We start from the raw sequence: 26,440 nt of genomic DNA, 5'->3' as shown, positions 1-26,440 counted from the left end.
GAAAACGTGGAAGTGACTTTGGAACTGGGTAACAGGCAGAGGTTGGAACCATTTGGAAGGCTCAGAAGAAGACAGGAAGATGTGGGAAAGTTTGGAACTTCCTAGAGACTTGTTGAATGGTTTTGACCAAAATGCTGATAGTGATATGAATAATAAGGTCCAGGCTGAGGTGGTCTCAGATGGGGATGAAGAACTTTTTAGGAACTGGAGTAAAGGTGACTCTTGCTATGTTTTATCTAAGAGACTGGTGGCATTTTGCCCCTGCCCTAGAGATGTGTGGAACTTTGAACTTGAGAGAGATGATTTAGGACATCTGGATGTTGGGAATGAAGTTTTTGGTGTCGCAAAAACAAAACAAAACAAAAATGTGGGAACAAATGATCTCTCAGCCAGGTGAGCTTTACTTTCTGCAGAAAGGGTGCTACCCAATAGCTGTCCAGCCACAAGAGCACACCAAACAAAGGAGACACAGTAATTTATAACCTGACACGTCTACCCTACTGCTGTGTCCAGTTTTCACTGGCTGGAATAGGACCTCACATTTTACACTTTACCCGATTGGTTATTAGTTTAAACATTCTTAATTAGGTGAGGGGACTAGAACAAAGAAAGAAAAGGAAGTTGCTCAGGGATAGTTAAGGAAGCATCTCCAAATAAGGAGTGGCATGCACTATGGGCTGGGGCTTGTGTACTTCTGTCCAGGCATGCCAGAGCAAGCTAGGACAGCTGATTTATATATATCAGGAATATATATATATATATATACACATATATATATATGTATATATATATATTTTTATATATATAGTGGATAGCAATCTTATTGTAAGAAAATGTGACTTTTTATAATCTTTGAAGAACTTTCCCATTTCTCACATGGAGGAAGAAATTTCTAAGCAGTAAAGCACTCAAGAGGTGACTTGGGTTGTTTTATAAAAGAAGCAGAGCATAAAAGTTTGGAAAATTTGCAGCCTGACAATGTGATAGAAAGAAAAACCTATTTTCTGAGGAGAAATTGAAGCTGGCTGCAGAAACTTGCATAAGTAATGAGGAGATGAATGTTAATCTCCAAGACAATGGGGAAAATGTAAGAGTTTTTCACCAGAGCCCCTCCCATCACAGGCTTTGAGGTCTAGGAGAAAATGATTTCCTGGGCCTGGCCCAGGTTCTATTAGGCATACAGATACGTAACAAGTTAGTCATGTGTGGGAATTAATAAATGAAGAAATTGTACTTGTAAATGCATCATATGTTCACATATCTAAGGTCAGTTTTCTTATTTTAAAAATAGAAGCAATGCCAGCTCCACAAGAATGGTTTTGAATATTAAATACATGAAAGGACTTTGGAAGCTATGAAGTACAACACAAATGTACAATAATAATAATAAATAACGTCACTGTAGAGAACTAGCCCTTTTCTCTACCTAAGGCTTTTTTCTCAGGGGACTGGTGGAACAGAGGCTGACTTCATAGATAGAAAAATATCTAATTTCTACAAAGAGGAGCTCTTTGGAAAAAAACAAAGCAAAGGAAACAAACCAAACAGAAACACTCAAATCCAAGAGGATAGCTCAGGGCTTTTTAATATAATTCTTATCTTGCCCTACTTAGGAACAGGTTTTTAACAGAATATTGATACAACTAAAGAACAACAGAGTTAATACACATAGCATTTACACCATTTGAGGTATTTGGCTATGCTAGGTTTTTTTTTTTTTCTTCTTTCTTTTCCCTCAGTGGAACCACACATTGAGAAATACAGCTTTAGAACACAATATTCTATCAAAATTGGAAAACAGATTTTTATTTGACAACATCAGATATGCAGTGATTCTTTTTTTCAATGTCATTTCTTTCACTTATACCTTCAGTTTATTAAGCCTCTGATTCTCAATTAGAATAAGTTCCCTAAGTCCCTGTCATAAATACAATTGTATCAACCTTTCACATCTCAGCCACATTGAGTTCTAATAAGTGTGCAACAGTAAGACAGCTGAGCATGGAATGGCAATCAGAAAAATATTATACATTGCTTTTTGCCTATTTTAAAATTGAGCAATAAAAGGTATTTATTATTTTGCCATATAAGGTGCTGAGTTCAGGAACATTTTCATGGGAATCAGGTTTTTCCCTCAGGTGTTTGCCTAGTATACTTCACAACTACTATTGATTCCTTTACAAAGTTGATCCATGAATATTTATTGATGGAAGAGGTCTTAGTGGTCATCTGTACTAGCCATTTATTTTGTAGCTAAAGAAATCTCCTGTGCTAGGTGTTTTTATTTAGTTCATTTATTAGTATTACTAGTGGTAAGTAGTTATCTTATTAATTTGTGAACTTTTACTATACATATTGAATAACAAGTTAATAATTTTCTAAAAATTTATTTATTTTATCATATAAATTTGGAAGCACCCAGATTCCTCTACCACAACTAATTAAAATTCTGGCATTTATTAGCCCTCAGTGGCAGAAAATTACAGCAAGTCTTTAATGAAATATTGAACATGAATTATAAATAGTAAGTTTGCATCCTAGCAGGATGTACAGGTACCACTTAAACTATTCCCAAAACCACAAAGACAAATAATAATATCAAATACCTTAATATCACCTGGAAAATACCACTACCACCAATAACAACTATGATAGTAACAGTAAAAACAAAAAAATACAAATTTTATTCAATGGTTGTTCTGAACTTGGAATGATCTTAAGCACCTTACTATTTAAAGCACAGAGACGGAAACACGTTTAGAAAATGAAAATTCCCTCCTTTATTAGAATAACATGGTGAAATCTTAAAATTAATTAGACTGGTCAAATGTTTTTCAGAGTTTTTCTTGTCATGTCTTTATCTGTTCTTAGTGTCAAAGAGCCCACCTTACATGTTTTTTGTTTCTTTGTTTTACAAATTTAAATTTACTGAATAAGTATAGGAGAGAAGGGAAAAAAAAACATCCCAATGGTGGTTTGCATATCTTCTTCCTTGTTAAAACTCAGTGTTTTACTTTTTTTTTTGTCTGTCTTTTTTGTATTACACTTTTGGCTTATATTGGTGATACATCTTTTTCCTCCTCTTTCTACTCTTATTTTTCCTCTTCCTACATCTTTTCTTTTTGTGTTTCCTCTTCTTCCTTCTTCTCCTCGTCTTCCTCCTCCTCCTCCTCCTCCTCCTCCTCTTCCTCCTCTCTCTCTTCTTTTTCCTCCTCCATTTCCATTATTTCCATTTCTATTTCCTCTTTTTCTTTCTTCTCTTTCTGTTTTTCCTCCTCTTCATTCTCTGCTTTAGATTCCTCAGGGGTAAATATCATTTGTTGTTCCAACAAGATATTTGGAAACTGAGACTGTACTATCAAAACAGTTATGACACACAGCATAAAACATATTATTCTCAATAATAAAATGAATGTGCACAGTGGATCACATAGAATTGGCCGGGGCATTTCCCATTTTGGATACCAAAATCGGTAATCTGTAAACAAAGAAGCAATTGAAAGCTGGATTTCACATAAAGTAGTTAAATTGTTCAAGAAATAAAGGACAACAATACATACATATGGCTTGGTCACGATCTGCATTACCTAGAAAGAAAAAGAAAGTCCATAAAAAATTAGATAAAATTTCTTTTCTAAAAAATAAGAAAATCTCCCAATAATAGTGTCACTTTCTCCTAGCTCTCAGGCATTATCTTTGATGTCCTCCCTCCAACCACTAGCCAATTTTAAGTACAATATATTCTCTTTAATGAAATCAGCCTCGTTTGTTACAGAAAGTATGGAAATACATGAGTAAGGAGATATGCATTCTAGTGCTAATTCTGTCTTTACGTCATTGACCTTACGTAAGTTTTCCACTTCTGCCCTTAAAATATTGTTCCAGCTCCAACATTCTAGGATTCTATAATATCTCTTATTTTCATCTCTCTTTCTCCCCACAGATCACTCCTAATTAATCTTAGAAATCTATTCACTTTCCTCATTTAATTCTTATTTTCAGAAGCTTTCAGTTGCTCTTAATTTCCCAGATGGCAAAGTTAGCTCTATAACCTGGCATTCAATATTTTTAGTTAACTAGTCCAATGAGATAATAATAATAGTTTTTAGGAAATAAATTCCCTTTCTTCTGCTCATTTGGGTTGAGAGATGTATCAGTCCATTTTCACACTGCTATAAAGAACTACCTGAGACTGGGTAATTTACAAAGGAAAGAGGTTTTTCCTGTAGTCTCAGATACTTGGGAGGCTGAGGCAGGATAATCACTTAAACCTGGGAAGCGGAGTTTGCAGTGAACCAAGATTGCGCCACTACACTCCAGCCTGGCGACAGAGCAAGACTCTGTCTAAAAAAAAAAAAAAAGAGATAGAGAGAAAAGGTTTAATTGACTCATAGTTCTGCATGGACGGGCAGGCTTTGGGAAATTTAAAATCATGGTGGAAGGTGAAGGGGAAACAAGGCACGTCTTACATGGTGGCAGGAGGGAGAGTGAGGGGAGAACTGCCAAACACTTTTAAACCACCAGATCTTATGAGAATTCACTCACTATCATGAGAACAGCATGGGGGAAACTGTCCTCCTGATCCAATCACCTCCCACCAGGTCCCTCCCTCAGCACTTAGAGATAACCATTTGAGATGATATTTGAGTAGGAACACAGAGCCAAACCATATCATTCTGCCCCAGCCCCTTCCAAATCTCATGTCCTTCTCACATTTCAAAACACAATCATGCCTTCCCAAGGGTCCCCCAAAGTCTAAACTCATTCCAGCCTTCACCCAAAAGTCCAAGTTCAAAGTCTCACCTGAGACAAGACAAGTCCCTTCCATCTATAAGCTTGTAAAATCAAAAGCAAGTTGGTTACTTCTAAGATACAATGAAGGTACAGGCATTGGGCAAATGCTCCCATTCCAAGTGGGAGAAATTGGCCAAAACAAAGGGGCTACAGGCCCCATACAAGTTCAAAACCCAACAGGACAGTCATTAAATCTTAAAGCTCCATAATAGTCTCCTTTGGCTCCATGTCTCACATCCAGGGCATGCTGATGCAAGGGGCAGACTCCCAAGGACTTGGGAAGCTCTGCCCCTGTGGCTCTGAAGGGTTCAGGCCCTGTGGCTGCTTTCACAGGCTGGTATGGACTACCTGTGGCTTTTCCAGGCACATGGTGCAAGTTGTCATTCTGGGATCTGGAGGATGGTGGCCTTCCTCTCACAGCTCTATTATGCAGTGCCCCAGTAGGGACTCTATGTGGGGGCCCCAACTCCACATTTCCCCCTCTGCATTGCCCTAGTAGAGGTTCTCCATGAGGGCTCCACCCCTGCACCAGATTTCTGCCTGGACATCCAGGTGTTTCCATACATCCTCTGAAATCTATGCAAAGGCTCCCAAAGCTCAACTCTGTCATCTATGCACCTGCAAGCCTAACAACACATGGATGCTGCCAAGGTGCTACCAAGGCTTGGGGCTTGCATCCTTTAAAGCAATGGCCTGAGCTGTACCGTGGTCCCTTTGAGCCATGGCTTAAGCTGGAATGGCTGGGAGGCAGGGCACCATGTCCCAAGGCTACACAGAGCAGCAGGGACCTGGGCCTGACCCATGAAACAATTTTTCCCTCCTAGGCCTCTGGGCCTGTGATGGGAGAGGCTGCCATGAAGATTTCTGAAATATCCTGGAGACAGTTTTCCCATTGTCTTGGCGATTAACATTTGGCTCCTCGTTACTTGTGCAAATTTTTGCAGCCAGCTTGAATTTCTCCCCAGAAAAAAAAATATATATATATATGTATATTTTTTCTACCACATGGCCAGGCTGCAAATTTTCCAAACTTTTATGCTCTGCTTCCCTTTTAAACATAAGTTTTAATTTCAGATCATCTCTTTATCAATGCATAAGACTATATGCTTTTAGAAACAGCCAGGTCACATTTTGAGTGCTTTTCTGCTTAGAAATTTCTCCTGCCAGATACCCTATATCATCTCTCTCAAGTTCAAAGTTCCACAGATTGCTAGGACATGGGTAAAAATGCCATCAGCCTCTTTGCTAAAGCATAGCAAGAATGATCTTCATTCCAGTTCCCAACAAGTTTCCCATCTCCATCTGAGACCACCTCAGCCTGGACTTCATTGTCCATATCACTATCAGCATTTTGGTCAAAACTATTCAACAAGACTCTAGGAAGTTCCAAACTTTCCCACATCTTCCTGTCTTCTTCTGGGCCCTCCAAATGGTTCCAACCTCTGCCTGTTACCCAGTTCCAAAGTTGCTTCTACATTTTCAGGTATCTTTTCAGCAATGCCTCACTATAACTGGTACCAATTTCATGTATTAGTTGATTTTCACACTGCTAAAAAGAACTACCTGAGACTGGGTAATTTATAAAGAAAGGAGGTTTAATTGACTCACAGTTCTGCATGGCTGGAGAGGCCTCAGGAAACTTACAATCATGACAGAGGGTGAAGGGGAAGCAAGGCACATCTTACATGGTGGCAGGAGAGGCAGGGGGCAACTGCCAAACACTTTAAACCATCAGATCTCATGAGAACTCACTCAATATCATGAGAACATCATGAGAGAAACTGCTCCCCTGATCCAATTACCTCCCATCAGGTCCCTCCCTCAACATGTGGGGATTATAATTCAAGATGGTATTTGGGTGGGGACACAGAGCTAAACAATATCATGATGGTCAGATAAACAATCCTGAATTCCACTAGGAAGCACAGTGGAAGGATAAATGAGTTCTCATACATAGAGAACCCAATAGCAACAAAGAACTTTGTCTTGCAACAGGAAAATTTAGAACTCATTATTCAGGCACCTTAGAGATGAACTGACCTTCCTTTGGATCTCTGAGGTTATTTTAGCCTTTTGCGCTTGGTCTTACTTCATATTTTATGTAATGATTTCTATTTAGATTTTCTTTCAAAAAGTCTTCATCACGTAGTTTGTATTTTCTCATTTGGTATTTGTGTATCTATTGATGCCTTAGTATGAGCAATTATGTAATAGTATGCTTCTTCTTTGTATCTTTATTCACTTCTCATCAATTTTTATTGATTATATGTTTCATTAAATAGTTAAATACATTTAAATTTACTTGCACCTCTATTGTTCATCAGCTTTAAATAGTCTAGTATCTTCGGCCCTTAGCTATAAATGATGAGGAAATAAGCATATTTTTTCTCTCTCTCTTTTCCTCCCAAGTTTTATTAATTGTATCATTTGCATGTTTCCAATATTTCTTGTATTTTTTTTGTAACTATAACTCTCAGATTGTTTTAGTCTTAGTCTATCTATTAAGATTCAGGGCTCACAGAGAGTTCTTTCACTCAAGTTTTTTCATTCCTCTCTTCTTTTTGGTGAATGTCATCCTCTAGTTTACTGAAGAAGTGCTCATGAGAACTATACACCAAATGTAACTGCATGCTCCCAAAACATCTGTCTATTTGATTACACTTGAATAATAGGTTTTGCTGTATATAAATTCTTGGTTGACACTTCTTATATTAAGGGCATATAGGCATCATGCAACCATCTCTTAGCATTTACTGTTATGGTAGAGAAGTTTGAAGCCAGACTGAATTTTCCCCCTTTATGTGGGAATATCAGTTGCCAAAGCAGCATTACTACCACATCAGTGTGAAGTCAATTTTGTATTGTAGAGCTGAAACCAGGAAGTACAGTTCTGTGAATTATTTTCTCTGCATAGCTTCAGGTAAGAGTTTGCCAATGACAGGAATGCAAATGAAATAGGAAAGATATAAGAAAAGCAACCACCAGGGATGATGGTAGGCCAGGTAAGATGGATCAATGTGAGTTTCACAGTGGCTTCTTAGTATAATACAATATAGAACTCTCAGCTTTGTTGCCACTTCTCTGCCTTACTGTGGCCACTTCCCTGACCTTCACTCCCTTAGTGTTTACAGTATTCAGGTAAACTGAATTTCCTATGTTAAACACTTTATTGCTAAAATACTTAGAGTGACTATTTTTCTGCTTCAATCCAGACCGTTAAACTTCTTAATAACTGATCTTACATTTTTGCTTGGATACTTTAAGATTCTTTCTTTTCCACTAATGTCCAGTAACTTACTAGGCTATGTCTACTGTGTTGACTATTTTGTGTCACTTTTTCCCGGCACATAGTGTGCACTTTCAATGTTTAGATTCAGGTATTTTTATTTCTGTGAAATTTGTTTTATTACTTAAGTATCTATATATCTCTCTCTAGTTGTATTTTCTGTTCTATTGTTTTGGTTCTGTTCTTGAGGCCCTACAATTATTCACATGTTGAAACTGAGTCCACAGTTATAGTTTTATCTGTGTATATATACACATTTATATATGTTTATTAAAATTCTTAATTTCCAACACTTATAATTCCAATTCACCACCATAAGATTCATGCTTGCTTTTTTCCTTTACATATTTGTATTCCATTTCTGACAGCAAGAAACTAGCCCCCATTATACTTAATTTTTTTTTATCATTCCCCCACTATGCTTCCAATCTCCCATCACTGTCTCTAGCTCCTAGCACACATATGTGCCCCCCTCACTCTGCTTAGACTTAGACACTCAGATTTAGCAAATAAAAACAAATGATGTCAGGTTACATTTGAATCTCAGAAAGCAATATTGTTTTACTATAAGTCTGACCAATGTAATATTTGGAGTATGTTTTTGCTGAGAAATTGTCTTGTATTAATCGGCCAACTTAGGGGCTGGCCCTACGCTGGGACACCCTCCCACCCTGCTCAGACTTTGAAACCCAGCTCTGGGCTTCTGTGTGTGGATTCCTTCCTTACCCAACTTGGGCCCTGACTTCACCCATGTCAAGTCATCTTCTCCACATTAAAACTTTCCTCACCTAATTTGCACTCAGAAACCTCATGTGTAATTGCCCTTAAGTATGGATGCCCCCTTTACTGGCTTAGGTTCAAAATCTCTTCTCAGCCCACTCCAATATGGACTCTTCTCCTTATTCTTCTAGGCCTCCAACAACCACTGCCAGACCATCCCTCCAGGGATGTCTTCCTCACTGGCTCAGACTCTCCCTTCCATCCCATGTTGATGCTCTCCTCACCTTGCCTGGGCACAGATGCCACATACTGAGTCATCCCTGCATGGACATCATTTTATTCTGCTCTGGCTCTGATACCCCAAACCAGACCTCATATATGGACGGTTACTTCATTCCATGAGGGATCTGACTTCCCACACGTGGCCACATCTCTATGTGGACAGCATCCTCACCTTGCTTAGGTTTCCTTTCCATGCCCACTGCATCTCGTGTGGATCCTTTGTTATGCTGTTTAGGTTCTAACACATCACCTCTGGATGCCCCTCTGTGTAGATGACTACATTCCCCTGACCTGCTCAATGACTTTAGTATTGAATTTTTCAGAAAAAGAAAGACAACGAAAAGAGGAAGAACAAGAGTTTGCATCTTGATTCAACTGAAGCAACAGCAGAGATGTTAGGTGGAATCATCCCTGAAATGGTGTTATAGTAAAACTGTCCACTAGTTTTTGTTTCTGTTTTTTCTTCAGCACAAAAATATCATATATTTGGGAGGGTGAGGTAGGAGGACCACTTGAGGCCAGGAGTTTGAGACCAGCCCGGGCAACACAACAAGATCCTGTCTCTGCAAAAAATAAAAAAAAATTAGCTGGGCATGGTGGCACATGCCTGTAGTCTTAGCTACTTGGGAGGCTGAGGCAGGAAGATCACCTGAGCCCATGAATTCAACGTTACAGTGAGCTATGATCAAACCACTTCATTCCAGCCTGTGTGACAGAAAGAAAGACCCTGTCTCTTTTCCAGAATCTACAAAGAACTTAAACAAATTTACAAGAAAAAAGCTAACAACCCCATTAAAAAGTGGGAGAAGGATATGAACAGACACTTCTCAAAAGAAGACATTTATGCATCCAACAAACATATGAAAAAAAGCTCATCATCACTGGTCATTAGATAAATGCAAATCAAAACCACAATGAGATACCACCTCACGCCAGTTAGAATGGCAGTCATTAAAAAGTCAGGAAACCACAGATGCTGGAGAGGATGTGGAGAAATAGGAACACTTTTACACTGTTGGTGGGAGTGTAAACTAGTTCAACCACTGTGGAAGACAGTGTGGCGATTCCTCAAGGATCTTGAACCAAAAATACCATTTGACCCAGTAATCTGGGTACATACCCAAAGAATTATAAATCATTCTACTATAAAGATACCTGCGCACGTATGTTTATTGTAACACTATACACAATAGCAAAGACTTGGAACCAACCCAAATGCCTGTCAATGATAGACTGGATAAAGAAAATGTGGCATATATGCCATGGAATACTATGCAGTCATAAAAAAGGATTAGTTCATTTCCTTTTCAGGGACATGGAAGAAGCTGGAAACCATCATTCGCAGCAAACTATCACAAGAACATAGAACCAAACACCACATGTTCTCACTCATAAGTGGGAGTTGAACAATGAGAACACATGGACACAGGGAGAAGAACATCACACATCAGGGTCTGTTGGGGGGTCGGGGGCTAGGGGAGGGATAGCATTAGGAGAAATACCTGATGTAGATGATGGGTTGATGGGTGCAGCAAACCACCATGGCACATATATACCTATGTAACAAACCTGCATGTTCTGCACATGTACCCCAGAACTTAAAGTATAATAATTATAAAACAACATAATATGCTATTTACTTATTATCCTAATTTATCTCCTCCCATATTCCTAAGCATTGTATATTTTAGCTATAGTTATACTTTTGGAGTATATTCTTTCATGTGGAAAAACTAAAAGAAAAATGTAATCAAACATATTTTCTACTTTTTACTTTCTAAATATTTGGACATTTCAGCTTTTTGGAGGAAAAACTAAAAGAAAAGGGTATTAAATATATGCTACTTCATAAATATTTTGGAATATACTATCCTTTAAAGCAGTTATTATCAAACAGTCTGCTGTTTGGGAATAAACTGTGAAGCTTTATCAGGGTAAAACTGTTAGTTCTCATTCCTTCTTTCGGACACTCTGGTATGTCCTCAGGGGAAGGAATAGGGTTAAGATAGAACAGAAAAGGCTCTACAGTTTAGAAAAATCTAAAGATGATACTGTGTCAACCATCCTTTGATAATGTAATAGTAGCATTCTGATCAAAGGAATAATATTAACATGACAATAAAAAACTAGTGTTCAATCACTTATTTTTCTTGTCCAATCCATTATGCATTTTTTTCATGTTTAAGTTATTTTCTTTATCTTACTGCATAGAAAATCTGTGCATTTGTCACGTCTGCCACATCGAGTACAAAATATTCCTGGTTCATAAGGTCTTCTTGTCAGCGTTCCTCTATAAACAAAAAAGCAGAAAACATTTAGTTAGAATAAGCTTCAATTTTTACATGTAATTTAAATAATATAGTTACTAATATTTAATCAGGTTAAAAACGTGAGTTAAGAAACTGGATTTAAGGAAATACTTTAATTAGAGATTCAATGCTTCCCTTTTCTTCTCCCCCAGGAAACAGTCTTTTCTGAAACGAATTCCCATGCCCTAGAAACAAAGTATTATAATTAAATATAAGAATGGGGTTTAAAGCTTCTTTCATTTTAGTTTATAGCAAAATGTATCCTTTAAAAATGAATGATGTAGGCTGGGTGGGGTAGCTCCCTCACCTGTAATACTGGTGCTTTGGGAGGCCAATGTAGGATAATCTCTTGAGACCATGAGTTCGAGACCAGCCTGGGTAACAGAGCAAGACCTCGTCTCTTCAAAAACATATTTTTTTAAATTAGCCAGGCATGGTGAGTGCCTATAGTCCCAGCTACTCAGGATACTGAGGAAGGAAGATAAGTTGAGTCCAGGAGTTTGCGGTTGCAGTGAGCTATGACTGTGCCACTGCACTCTAGCCTGGGCAACAGAGCAAGGCTTTGTCTCTAAAATAAATAAATAAATAAATGAATAAATAAATAAATAAATAAATGTCTATAGAATGTTTTATAATTAATTGCTTCCTGGTTGGCTCAAATACATAAAAAGTTTTATAAAAATGATATATTAAGTATCTATAGAGTTTACAAAATTCTGAAATGCTTATGTCCCAAAGACTCATCTGCATGAATTATTTTGGGGGTGTATATAAAAACACATAAATTTATAAAGAAGCAAATAAATATAAACGGGAATTTACAAAGTTGATTTAACCCACTGTACAGAGCTGAAGAGAGAAGTAAGAAATAATTACATCAATTGCCTAGAGCTAAATGAGAAAAAAGGCCCTAAAGTACTTTTAAGTTGGGAAATTTAAATAAATGATCTAGGATAAGAAAGGTAGAGAAAACAAGCAGGGAAAAGATACTTTTGAGTGGGGGCAATGTCATTAATTCTGGTAATTTAATCAGGATTGCCTATTTACCTGGTACATAATTTGTAGCTATAAAAACAAACATTCGTTATTTAAGTCCTTGGTTAGGCCTTATTAGGCCTTCAGGAAGAATGGCCAAGCCTAAGAAACATATGTTCAAAAACCTGAGTATCACATTTCTCAGATATATCTTATTTAATCAGAGCGTTTGAGTGATACCCAATAAGACATCTGATACCCTTGAATTGTAAGCATTCAAGTCCATCAGGAACATCCAGAGTTTTGTGGTTATTTGTAGATCATATATCACTTCTTCAGTTTTACTGTTCTATTATCCAACTATTTCAAGAAAGAAAGGCATTTTGTTTAGAACCCAGCCACAGCAGAAACTCAAGAGTTGCTCTAGTCACCTTTAGCTACACCCTGGTCTATTTTTCCTGTCCTAACACTTTTTCACCAAAACAGATGCCTCCAACACAAAAGCAGATGTATTGTCTCCTGAGGTCCCAAGGATGGGAGACCTCTGTCCTTATGCCTAAGTAAAAAGCTACTCACTATAAAAACTGCCTTTGAGAACTAGAGCATAGGCCAGTCACCCCAAGATCATAATGTCTGATATCTGTAGCCTGGCAAAACTGTGGAAAGGCAAATAAACAAATATAATAATGCATATATACATACGTAAAACTGAAAATAAATAAATCCACACTGTGGTAGACTACAATGAGTCCCCTCTTTCAAAGAGTTGAGTTTTATAATCATTATTTCTATTAGACAGCCAGAAATGTCAGGCTAATACTCTCCCCTATGTTAATCTTCCTCTAGGTCTGAGTTTCTAAGAAAGTGAACCTAAATCAACTTAAGTCTGGATCCACGGCACACCTCCCAACTTCAATTGGAATTATTGGGCCAGATTAGGAGGAAATAATAGGTAAGTATCTATAAGCAGCAAAGTCCACTGATATTTCACAGCTGCCCTGGCAATGCCTTAGAAAATTTACATTTTCTAAGAAGCAGACCAGTGGTTCACCAAGACCAAGTCAAGACTCTTGAACATAGTCTTCTAGAACTTTTCTTAGCCTCCATCTGGCCATAGCCTCAGTACAATGCTACCTATAGAGCATGTGTCCAGATCCTAGATAAGGACATGTTGCCTGGGTGTCTTAACAGACAAGTGTACCCATTTCCAACCCCAAGTTCATTAGAAGACAATTATTCAAAAATTGTAATAGATACACAGTCTTTCAAAATGACAGCACAATTCTGGCAGTGGTAGAAACTTTCTTTGCCTACACTAGACTCATATCTGCCACTATCTTGTTCATCAAGGGGGTAATACAGCCCACAGCTTGACAATGTAGCAATTACAATTTGTAGGCAGGTTCTTCAAAGTTCTCCATCCAGACTCACATAGTCTGTACATTGTTAACAGAACAAGAGCTAAAGCACATGAAACAGATGTCGATTTTTCCATCTCAAACAGCCAGAACAACTAGACTACTTACAGCAAGTTGTTTCATTTTTCACTACTTCTTATACATCACCACAACACTGGCTTCCATTCTATTGTCTCTTCTTTTTTTCATTTAATTTTTAAAATTATACTTTAATTCTCAGGTATATGTGCAGAATGTGAAGATTTGTTACATAGGTATACATGTGCCATGGTGGTTCGCTGCACCCATCAACCCATCATCTTCATTAGATATTTCTCCTAATGCTATCCCTCCCCTCGCACCCCACATCCCGACAGGTCCCAGTGTGTGATGTTCCCCTCCCTGTATCCATGTGTTCTCATTGTTTAACTCCCACTTGAGAACATGTGGTATTTGGTTTATGTTCTTGTGATAGTTTGCTAAGAATGATGGTTTCCAGCTTCATCAATGTCCCCGCAAAGGACATGAATAAGAGAGGACACGAACAAATGGAAAAACACTCCATACTCATGGATGGGAAGAATCAATATTGTGAAAATGGCCATACTGCCCAAAGCAATTTATAGATTCAATGCTATCCCCATCAAGCTACTATTGACTTTCTTCACAGAACTGGAAAAAACTACTTCAAATTTCATATGGAACCAAAAAGAGCCCAAATAGCCAAGACAATCCTAAGCAAAAAGAACAAAGCTGGAGGCATCATGCTACCCGACTTCAAACTATACTATAATGGAACAGAACAGAGGCCTCAGAAATAACGCCACACATCTACAGCCATCTGATCTTTGAAAAACCTGACCAAAACAAGCAATAGGGAAAGGATTTCCCATTTAATAAATGACTTTTTCTATACTCAGATTCATACATGTTTTCCTTTATAGTTTCTGGACTTTAGTGTTCTGATAGGTCCTTATACCTTCCAAATCATAAGTAAATTCACTAATATAGCCTTCATGACTTCACTTTTTAATGTTTAAATCTTTTATCTATTAGAAATTTATTTTTCTAAGATGAGTGAAAAACTCAGTTTTACTTTTATCCAGCCAGGAGGCTCTCTCCTAATTCTATTACTTAAATACTTTAACCAGTGATTTTAAATGCCACCTTTATCATAATCACTACATATGTATTTGGATCTACTTATTGACCCTCACCTACATAACACAATAACTCTATCTATTCATATGCCCTTATTTTAGCCTTTTAACTATTGCAGCTTCATGACATATTTTGAAATCTGGTAGCTATAACTCCCCTTGTCATTCATTACCTTCTTTACCTAATAATATACCAATGTTTATTTTTTTCCATATAAATTGTAATGTTATCCAGTTATATCAACTTATAAAAATATTGATTAAAAATTTTAATCTGAATTGAATTAAGTGTATGGATGGATAAAGACTGAAGTGACTTTAAGACACTGAATATTTCATCTATAAACATGGTATGTTTTTCCATTTTAAAAATTCTTCTATTAAATATTTTAGTAAACTGTAAACATTTTCTTCATATTGAGTCTGTAAATTTTTAAGATATATCTTATGTTTTTATACATATTGTCTTATAGTATTTTCTAACTCATAATTTCATAGATAGGAAAGCTCTTAAGCTTTGAATATTAATTTTATAAATTGTTGATTTGCTGAATTATATTATTTTTAGTTTTTAAAATGAGGAATCTTGGGTTTCTTTAGTATTGAATAATAAGGTATCTGCTTTCATCTTTCATTTAGGCCCGTTATTTCTTTCTTGTGTCTAATTGCATTGATTTGCTTTTTTTCACTAACACTGGTATCTTGATTGATTCTTATGGAATGAATATTCTTATCTTTTTAAAACCTTAATGGCAATTCTTGTAGATATCACCACTAAATATGATGATACCTTTTAGTTTGAGGGTTGTCTGTTCTTTAAAAACACCATTTTAATGAAAAGAAAATTTTTCTCTAATTTTGCTAAGTTTCACTTGTTAGCTTCTTTTTAAATTGGGAAGGGAAGCTGAACTTGGTTGAATTTTATGGGAGATATTTGTTGGTTTTTATCATTGTGTATTAGTTTTCTCAGGCTGCTGTAACAAAGTACCACAAACTAGATGGCTTAAAAACAACAGAAATTTATTATCTTATAGTTCTTAAGGCGAAAAGGCCAAAATTACGGTGTCAGCAGAGTTGGTTCCTTCTGAGGGTTCCAATGGAGACTCACTCCATGCCTCTCTCTTAGCATTCGGTGATGGTCAGCAATCTTTGGTGTTCCTTGTCTTGTAGACACATCATTCCTTCTTTGCATGACATTAGCCCCATGTCTCTGTGTTTCCACATTTCCATCTTCTTATAAAGTTACTAATCATATTGGATTAGGGACCTAACCTGCTCCACTATGACCTCATCTTAACTAATTACACCCCAAATCACCCTATTTCCGGAAGTCTTAGGTGTTAGGACTTGAGTGACTATACCACTGTGATGCTGTTTACCTTGTTACTATAGTCTCTGTATTTCTGGTAGTTAGGTCTTGGGGCTTGACAAAATTCAGGTTCAATATCTGACACAAAACCAGGGGTCTTCTACTTCAGTGAAGTTTCTAGGGTACAGTGGTATGATGCATGTTGAGATATCCCTTCTAAAGTGAAAGATATGTTGTTGCACTTACCTCCTTCTGTAACCAAACGAGAGGCAAAAAAACAAAACAAACAAAACAAAAAAAACGTAGCAGGTCTTTTTGGATTTGGAGGCAACATATTCCTCATTTGGGTGTGCTGTTGCAGTGCATTTTCTGAGTGACTTGAAAGCTTCTACTTTTGAGTGAGGCCCAGAGCAAGAGAAGGCGCCAACAGGTGCAGGATGCCACACTAGTTGATCTGCCATTTGGGCCATAGGTTCCAGCAGATCTAATTGAATATGTCCTTGGTGGTCTCAAACCCCACTGCTGGTACCAAAATCTGTATTAAAGTTCTCCAGAGAAATATAACCAATATGATGTATATGCATGTGTATAAACATACACACACACACATCAGAGACAGAGAAAGAGAGAGAGAGAAAGACTCTTATTTTAAGGAATTGGCTCATGGGAGCTGGTAAGTCCAAAATCTGCAAGGCAGGCTGGCAGGCTGGAGATCCAGGGAAATGCTGATGTTATAGTCTTGAGTTTGAAGGAGGGAGTCTGGAGGCAAATTCCTTTCTCTTCTGGAGACCTCAGACTTTTCTCTTCAAAGCTGAAAGGACCTCAGACCTTCAACTGATTGGGTGAAGCTCACTGAAATTATGGAGGATAATCTGCTTTATTCAAAGCCTACTGGTTTAAACGTTAATCACATCTAAAATAAACCTTCACAGCAACATCTAGGCTGCTTTGACCAAACAACTAGGCACCACAGCCTAGCCAAGCTGACACATAAAATTAACCATCACATCAGCTTCCTTTAAAAAAAATGGCGAGTTTTGTTTTATCTGGCAGTGAAATTACTGGCAGATAACCGCCATCCTGTTGAGGGCTGGTTTTAGGATTAGATGGGTCTACATTACTGTTTCCCTTATTCCTATGGTGGGCTTACTCTTCGGGTATGGTTCTTACTCTTAGGGCATGGCCTTTCTGAATCCACAAGTGGGTGCCCAGGGTGTTAACCAACAACTCACCATTTTGGCTGGGCTCAAACTGCAACTCTGTCTTTTCAGCACTGTGCAGCTTCTGAAATATCTGTGCAGATCTTCAGCTTCCGAATAGCTGGTCCCCACTAATCCATTGAGCATCTTGCACTGTGAAGTGCAGCTAAAGAGTTGGCCAAAGACCCACAGAAAGTTTTTACATAGACTTGGGGGGCTTCTTCTTTGTAGCCTCCTCCTCTTTGAGATCCTGGTCCCAAATACCAGACACCTTAGCATTGACAGACACTGATATCTCCTTTACACCCCCCCCCCAAAAAAAAAACACATTCTTTGCTTGGATTCTGTTTCTCTGGCTACAGTTTGGGAAACACTTTCAGGGAGAAAACTGGAACAAATACGTGACTCCTGCTGAGTTCTTTCTTATTTGCAGAGATCAAAGACCCACACTGGTTGTTTTCTAATGCCTAAAAACAGTTGTTGTATATGTTTTGTCCAGTCTTTATAGTTATTTTAAGCAAGATATTCTCATACCAGCTTACAGAATGTACAGAAGCAAAATGGGTAGCATAAAAATTGCTAGAAGAAAATATGAGATAATTAAAAATAGCAGTAATATTTTGAGAAAGCTTATCTATGTATGACACAAACCTCAAAACCCATGGAAAAAAATTGATACCTTTGTTTCTACAGTAAAACAAAGCAATATGATTTGACAAAAATGAATTGCATCTTAAGTCAACAGTTAAACATTAATATTTGGGGAAATATTTGTAAATTACATTACATAAAATGTAATGTGCAATGTCTTTGGCACACTTACAACAAAATTATATTTAACTAAATGAAAGGTCCTGTAGTCAACTGCAGATCCAACATGCCTAAAAATAAAAACAGTTCTTTTCCCTCCACTCTGTATCTTTTCCTAGCTCAGTTAATAACATTACCTATCAATAGCATAAATTCTTATGGTCATCTTTATGTCTTTTCCAATATTTAAGTTTTAGAGTAATTGAATTAATATTCTTTTATTTTATTTTTTAAAATTGTACTTAAAATGTGTGTTTCTATCTTTGAAAATGAAAAATAAGGACTAGTAAATAATTATATGTAAATTCTGTTTCTGTTTTTTTCTGATACATTATAAACTATTCTAATCTTTATACAGATATCTTTGTAGATTGGGATCATTTTCTTTTCTTTCTCATTTCTCTTTCCTTTGCCCTTCTCTATTGTTTAGAAACATCAATTTGTAGATTTATATGCCATACATATTTCATTTTTTCTATATATTTTGACCTCTATTCTTCACCTTTGTGTTTCTGAGAAAAATTTTCAAGGTTGCTTTGACTTGTTGTTTTCTGTATGCATGGCCAGGTCTGTTTTATTCTTCTATTCTGCATTAATTTTCTGTAACTATATTAACAAATTACCACAAATTGGGTGGCTAAAACAACATTAACTTATTCACTGTTCTGGAGGCCCAAAGTCCAAAATCAAGGTGTTGGCAGGACTGTGCTCCCTCCAAAGGCTCTGAGAATCTGTTCTTTGATTTTTCCAGCTTCTGGTGGCCTTAGCTCCTTGGCTTCTGGATGCATCACTTTAGCCGCTTCCGCTGTGGTCACACTGTCTCCTCCTCTTCTGTGTGTCTAATGCTGAATCCTCCTCTCCTCTTTAGCCCTCACCCAAATAATCCAGAATAAATTCCTTTTCTCAAGATCCTTATCTTAACCACATCTTTGCCATATTAGGTAATATTCACACTTTTGCCATTTAAGTAATAATGACAGGTTCTGGAAATTAGGGCCTAAATATATTTAACGTTGGTTGGGGGGCACCGTTCATCCCACTATACCTTCTAATTTTCAATTTGGTTATTTTACATTCATTTCTACCCAATATTTTATAATATTGTAATGGATTGATTTTTCTACCAACTATCCTTAAGAGAGATAATGTGATTGCCTATTTTAGGTACATAATCAAATAAGAATTGGACTGAGTTGACTGATATATGTTCCAATCTAGATCCTTCAAGGTAGACTTGCCAATATTTGTATCAAAGGAAAAATGGTTAACAGAAATTTCAAGACAAAGAAGCCTATGCCATAGGAGAGTAGCAAGAAAAAAAGGGTGATTTCAACAACTAGTAGCTTCATCTTATCACTGTAGTCATCTGAGACCCCTGAATCACTATTCTTCTTAAGGTCACCAAATACCTTCATCTCATCTAATGGAACTGTCAGTTCTCCTTCCTCAATTTCTCATTCTCTCAGCAGCATCTCATAGAGTTAACCAGTTTGGGCTTCTTAGTTCATGTTCTTCACTTGACTTCCAAGTACCTTACCAGCAGGTTTTTGGTTTCCCTCATACCTCATTAGCCTCTCTTCATTCTCCTTTACTAGCTCTTTTGCCTTAGTTTGAAATAGCATAGTGCCCCAGGACTTAGTTCTTAAATTGTCTCCATATTCACTCTCCCACATGCTGATCTCATTCACTGTGACTTTCACTTCAGAGCCTTTTTACCAGAAATTGCCTCTACTTAGAAAACAACTACATACTTTCATATGGCTCTCTGTTTCTCATGATTCTATCACATTTCCTGCATTTATTTTTTTATCTAATATACCCAAATAGAAAACATACCCTTTGATCTTCTCTAAGTTAATGAAATCACCATCCACCCAGTTTTTTTAGACTAAAGACATAGGCACAGTGTTGCTTGATTATTTTATTCAATCTATCCCTAAAGTCAAGCCAATTGGCTTGTATTATTAGCTCCACCTGCATAATATTCCCAGAAACTGACCTTTCCTCACTATTTCCATTCTATGGTAGGCAGAATTCTAAGATAAATCACAAGATCCTCCACTCCTCATGTACATGCAATGCATAATTCTCAGGAGAGTGAATATGATTAATTTTACTTCCATAATTATAGTATAAGGCGCTACTGACCTTAAAATATTGACATTATCTAGGTTGGCTTTGACTCATCCTATGGGTGTTTTAAAAGCAGAGAGTTTTCTTTAGCTGGTCACAGAAGAGGAGTCAGAGATTTGAAACATGAGAAGGCTCTGACATATCTTTGCTGACCTGAAGATGGTGGGGCCACGTGTCAAAGAAACATGGGCAGCTCCAGAAGATGAGACAACACATGGCTCAGAGCCAGCAAGCAAACAAGGACAAGAGTCCCATCATCATACAGAGCTAAATTCTGCTCACAGCCTGAATGAGCTTGGAAGCAGGTACTTCTCCAATCCTCCAGGCGAATACTTAGTCAACATCTGGATTTTGGCCTTTGAGACCCTGGGAAGACAATCCTGTCACAATATGCCTGGGTTCATGACCTATAGAACTGTTTGATAATAAATGGGTTCTGCTTTAAATCACTACATTTGTGGTAATTCATTATCTAACTCGATAAAAAATCCACATGCTAAAACCCTAATCCAAAATATCAGTCTGTAGCCTGTACTATAGGAAACAGCCTCTTAATTATACTTCCTCTTTACACTCTTGTTTCCTTATATTTCATTCTCTACCAACAGTCACAGTAATCTTTTTGTTAAGGTGTTCTTTTCAAAACAAAAGTGAGATCATGTCACTCTGTTTAAGACCTTCCACTGGCTTTGTCATTACTTAGGATAAATTCCAAAATCTTTAACATAACGTATGTTATTATATTTGGTCTAGCTGTCATCTAATTCTCTACCTCAACTCCTACCTCTAACCACAGTTATTCCTTTCTCAAACATGTTAAACTCATTCCAGTCTCTGAGATTTTTATACATGCTCCTACCTGGAACATACTTCTACCTGGAACATCTGGTTTTCAGCTCAAATGATACCCTTCTTCTGTGACTACCCTATCTATCTTCTAGACCAGTCATTCTCTATTTGCTAATCTTGCTTTTTGCAGTATATTTTATTGTCTAATTAAAATGTTATTTATCTATGTGTTCACTTATTAAAGTGTTTGTCTCCCTGCCAAGACTATAAACTAAATGTGGTGTCTTTTACATCTTGTTAGTAGAAAGAACAGAGTCTGTACATACTTGCTGAGTGAATAAATGAGGATTTGTGCCCCAGAAAATCCTCTACCAACCCCCTCCTCCCCGGTGTACAATTCTGTTTGAATTTGCAACACCAATCAGTAGTAATTTTTAAAGTTTCTGCAAGTAATAGGTATCCCAATGCTTCCAGTCTGTAGGAGTGAAAGGACGCCTAAAATGTTTTGCAACTCTATATTCCAAACTTATTTTGCATGTCTATGTTCAAAGTTAGCAAGACTTCTCATCAGGAAAGAGCTTTCTGAGTTTAATTTGACGCAAAGCATAGTTCTACTGTTTTTCTTAGCCAGGGGAATACAATCAGTAATCACTACTTTTTAAATTTTTCTTTCTGGTTTAGTCTCAAAGCATTTTATTTGGCAGAAATTCCTTCTCAATCTTGGTAGGCAGTCAATTCTTACTGTTTATTTAAGATGTTAATTCAAACATTTTCTAACTTATTTGGAAGTTATAACAATATTACTTATAGTATTATATTGACCTCTAAGAAAGCTTGGAAATTTCCAAAAGAGCTCTCAAGAAATGGAAGCTATTTTGAGATGTAGTTATTTTCCATCATTTGAAGGTACTCAGGTATACGGTATAGTCATATATGAATACCTTGACTAAAAGTTGTTTGAAGTGCTCTTCAATCTCGAGATGTGACAATTCCTTATATGTATAAGACAGGTCCCAGTCAATAATCTCCAAGGGGTGGTCAATTAAAAGTGCTCTTCATGTTACAAAACTGACATATTCCTGATACAATTCTTACTGAATAAATTTCAACACATCTAATTTTCTTTCTACTTCTACTATAAATTTTAGAATAAACTATTCTGGAAAATAATTTGTCTTATGCTAATTAAGTGAAATATTGTGAAATAATACTAAAGTTAAGGTTATTCTAGGAAGTAATATTTGGCCAGTGTATAAGTAAAATCAATATGTCCAATTTATGACTTATTTCATTATAAAATTGAAAATATTTCAATGTAAAGTATTATATTTAATTATTTTATAGTTCAAAAAACATAAAAATATATTGAAAGTTAGAAAAACTTATCTTGAAATTTTCTGAATTTATTTTTATATTCTTTTATTAATTTTAAGTAACTTACCCTGGTGCATAGTTGCATATGAAAATTGCTGCATGTATAATATGTCCAATTCTTGAACATGGAGTAACAGCACAACCAACTTTGTAAGAGTTGTCCCAAACAAGCTAAAATAAAAATTTCAAGAAAGACACAAAATTTAATTTTAAACATTTACTTTCATATTATAAACAATAATATATTCCATTCACATAGAACTTTTCACCAAGCAATTCAAGAAATACAAACTATTTTTATTTAGAGACATGTAGAGAGTTACCACAGAGTTGGGGCAGCATTTTCAACACTGTATTTAGAGAAATACTTCAATAGATTCTACCAATACCATATTCTTAGGAAGAACTGTTTGAGAACACGGTCAACCCAGAATAATGCTTCAGAGACAGAGGAAGTCACACCTGATGAATCAATTTTCAACCTCTGGTTGAATTGGAAAGTTCTAGGTTATTGGAATAGAGAAGATGGGAAAGAGGAGAATAAGTTTTTAAAAGATGGAAGTTGTGGGAAAAAGGGAGAAAAAGAGAGACAATCCGATTATAGAAACTAAAAGAGATACAAGAGTAGAGAAGAATTGAATGCTATTGGCATTTCTCTTTCTCTTTGTTAAGAAAATTCTATTGCAGGACAAAACAAAAGCTGGCCTTTTCATTAAAAAATGAAATAAAAGAGCTGGTTTCTATAAAAGAGAAACAGATCTTGAATTGGAGTAAAAAAGATGGGAATAATCAAAGGCATTCCAGAAATTATCTGTATAACTTTAATATTTCTAATACTTCCAAGTGAACCCAAAAGTACTTGTTTTGTTAATCTCTGTGCAAGAAAGAGGAACCATTCTTGTTTTATTCTTTATCTCAGGCCTTAGTGGTTTTAAAAGTGTGATCCTTAAAGAAATAAAGTGACACATTAAAAAGGTGATACATTAGAAGAATAAAGAATAGAATATCTGCAAGAGTTAAAGTGAAGTTAAGCATGTCAAATGCAGGAAATGAAAATGTCTAGGAGACTAGAATTAAGGAATAAAAACACAGAGTACCATATCAGGGAGTAGATTTGGTTAGTTTACTGAGTATTAAAGCCATATTAAAGAGGCTAGGTTTGATAGGAGCAAGTCAATGGAAAATCACTGTAACTTTCTAGAAGGAAGAAATGATCAGAAAAAAAAATAATGAAAAAATTTTTGAAGCATGATTGGATGAAAGAGAAAGACATGAGTTCAACATGAACAAATTCCAAAATGTTAAGTTCTACATAAAACGTGACATAAGGGTTTGTTGATTGAAAAACTACCTTTTAAATAAATGTGGGAGTTCATGTAATGATTTCTTGATTCCTGAAACAAATATTTATTGCAGACCTAAATAATGTCATGTTGTTGAGAATATATGGATGAAAAGGCAAGGTCCCTGCCCTCAGTGTAGTATCAGACATATAAATAAATTATTGTTAAACAATGTGATGTGTAAAATAACAAAGGTTATGTACCATAAGTGCTTCAATATTCCTGGAGTATGAAGTGTGAGGGTGGATTATTGAACCAGAGGCAGGGAAACAATACTATTTTTTTTTTTTTTTTTTGAGACGGAGTCTCACGCTGTTGCCCAGGCTGGAGTGCAGTGGCGCGATCTCGGCTCACTGCAAGCTCCGCCTCCCGGGTTCCCGCCATTCTCCTGCCTCAGCCTCCTGAGTAGCTGGGACTACAGGCGCCCGCCACCGCGCCCGGCTAATTTTTTTTTTTGTATTTTTTTTAGTAGAGACGGGGTTTCACTGTGGTCTTGATCTCCTGACCTTGTGATCCGCCCGCCTCGGCCTCCCAAAGTGCTGGGATTACAGGCTTGAGCCACCGCGCCCGGCCGGAAACAATACTATTAATTTGCATTCCAAATGTTTTAGTCAATCAGCTATATAGTAGTATGTGTACTGATATGTGCAAAAAAATCTTCTACTTATGTTTATAGTCAATAATTTATAAATTATTTTTATTTACTGGTTTCTTTCCTCCTTTTCCAGTGTACATTATTTTTAGGAAAGTGCTTTTCATCTTTGAACATGGAGAGTAGGTTTACTCCATTTAAAATATTGTTTTAATTGTATGGTTCACATAAAAGATGGGATGGTAGACATTTTGAAGACTAGGAAGATTGATTAAAAGTGTGATCTTATTAAATGTAATAATTTTATTATTTGAGTTTATGTACAAATTTGAAACATAATAAAACTAGGCATAAAGCAATTAAAAAGTATTTGAATTAATAACAAAATAAAAATTAGATACCTGAACATAATTAGAACAGTCTCCAGAGCAACTGCCATTTTCAAAATTGTACATTTTCTTCTCTGCATGCCAACTTCTGATAGCAATACTTGCAGTAAATTCATTTTCAGGGCCGACCCACATATTTTCACCAATACCATAAAATTTAGGATGGACCATTTGTACATCTTCTAAATAAATATTATGCTCAAACACACATCTTTTTCCCCATGCTCTAGCAGTCCGTGATAAAGCTACATCCCAAGTCTGAAAAATATTCGAAAAGCAAAGAGAACAAAATAAGAAGTTTTTTTTGTAGTCTAAAATATTTTTTCTTGAGTTCTTATCAATAGATTTAAAGGAAACAATTCTAACTTTGTACTCGTGCATCTTGGTTGAGAAATTTCTATTGGGAAAAACTTCTATGGGATAATAAAAAATGAAATGACCATTTCCTGAGACAAAGTACTATGTATGTATTTGTAATTAAAATATTAGAATGCTAGATGATGGAAATGATACTATTTTCACATGTAGTCTGTTCAGAAGTATGTAATACACTTTCCTATAGTCTGCTCAGAGTATAAATTTTTAAACTCATGCCTTTTTGTACACACAATTACAACAGTCTAAAATACTATTCATTTAAGAGGTATTTATTAAGTAATGATTATATGCAAAATATCATATTGTCAAGAATAAAATGCTAAGTCAGCATAAATTTTGTCCTCAAATTGCTTTATTATAATTATATATATTTTTATATATATAATTAAATATATTTTATATATACCTGATTAGATATACATCTCATATACACATCTTATATATATCTGTTTAGATACACATCATATATATTGGATTAGCTGTACATCTTATATATATTGGATTAGATATACATCTTATATATATCGGATTAGATATACATCTTATATATATCAGATTAGATACACATCTTATATATATATCGGATTGATATACATCTTATATACATATCGGATTAGTTATACATCTTATATATATCGGATTAGATATACATCTTATATATATCAGATTAGATACACATCTTATATATATATCGGATTGATATACATCTTATATACATATCGGATTAGTTATACATCTTATATATATCGGATTAGATATACATCTCATATATATCGGATTAGATATACATTTTATATATCAGATTAGATATACATCTTATATATATTGCATTAGATATATTTTTTATATCAGATTACATATAAGATCAGATATATATGTAAGATTAGAGAATAAGAGAAAGAAGACAGAAAGATAATATATAGTGTGTATATATATACACACACACACACATACATGAAAAACTTTTAACACATGGTAGTAGTTGGTGAATGTTACATGTAAGGCACATATAACGTTTGTTGCCAGAAATATGAGAAAATAGCATAAGATGCTGTTCCCTGGCTAGCTATCTGGAAATAACCAGAAATGTGTGCTTTTATTGTCATTTAGAGACTCATTAAATTAATTGTTAGTGAAGGACCAGAACGAAAACCGCACACTAGAAAAATCAACAAAATAGTGGTGAAACCAAAATACTAAG

At 36.0% G+C, this 26,440-nt stretch overlaps 1 protein-coding gene across 1 annotated transcript in view; it reads right to left on the bottom strand.

Moving 5' to 3' along the window:
* Window positions 1-2,276: 2,276 nt before the first annotated feature.
* The window catches only part of GLIPR1L2 (GLIPR1 like 2), a 43,011-nt gene continuing 18,847 nt past the window's right edge, over window positions 2,277-26,440 (bottom strand). The window contains exons 2-6 of the mRNA XM_065524584.2: window positions 24,874-25,119; window positions 22,605-22,708; window positions 11,287-11,372; window positions 3,561-3,587; window positions 2,277-3,478 (exon numbers count right to left, since the gene is read on the bottom strand). Coding sequence (XP_065380656.1) covers window positions 3,108-3,478; window positions 3,561-3,587; window positions 11,287-11,372; window positions 22,605-22,708; window positions 24,874-25,119 — 834 coding nt within the window. The 3' untranslated portion in view covers window positions 2,277-3,107. The remainder of the gene's footprint in view (window positions 3,479-3,560; window positions 3,588-11,286; window positions 11,373-22,604; window positions 22,709-24,873; window positions 25,120-26,440) is intronic.

This window comes from Macaca fascicularis, chromosome 11 (genome assembly GCF_037993035.2).
Source record: "Macaca fascicularis isolate 582-1 chromosome 11, T2T-MFA8v1.1".
Taxonomy (NCBI): domain Eukaryota; kingdom Metazoa; phylum Chordata; class Mammalia; order Primates; family Cercopithecidae; genus Macaca; species Macaca fascicularis.
The sequence above is the reverse complement of the archived record's forward strand: the minus strand, read 5'-3'. Positions and strand labels throughout refer to the sequence as shown.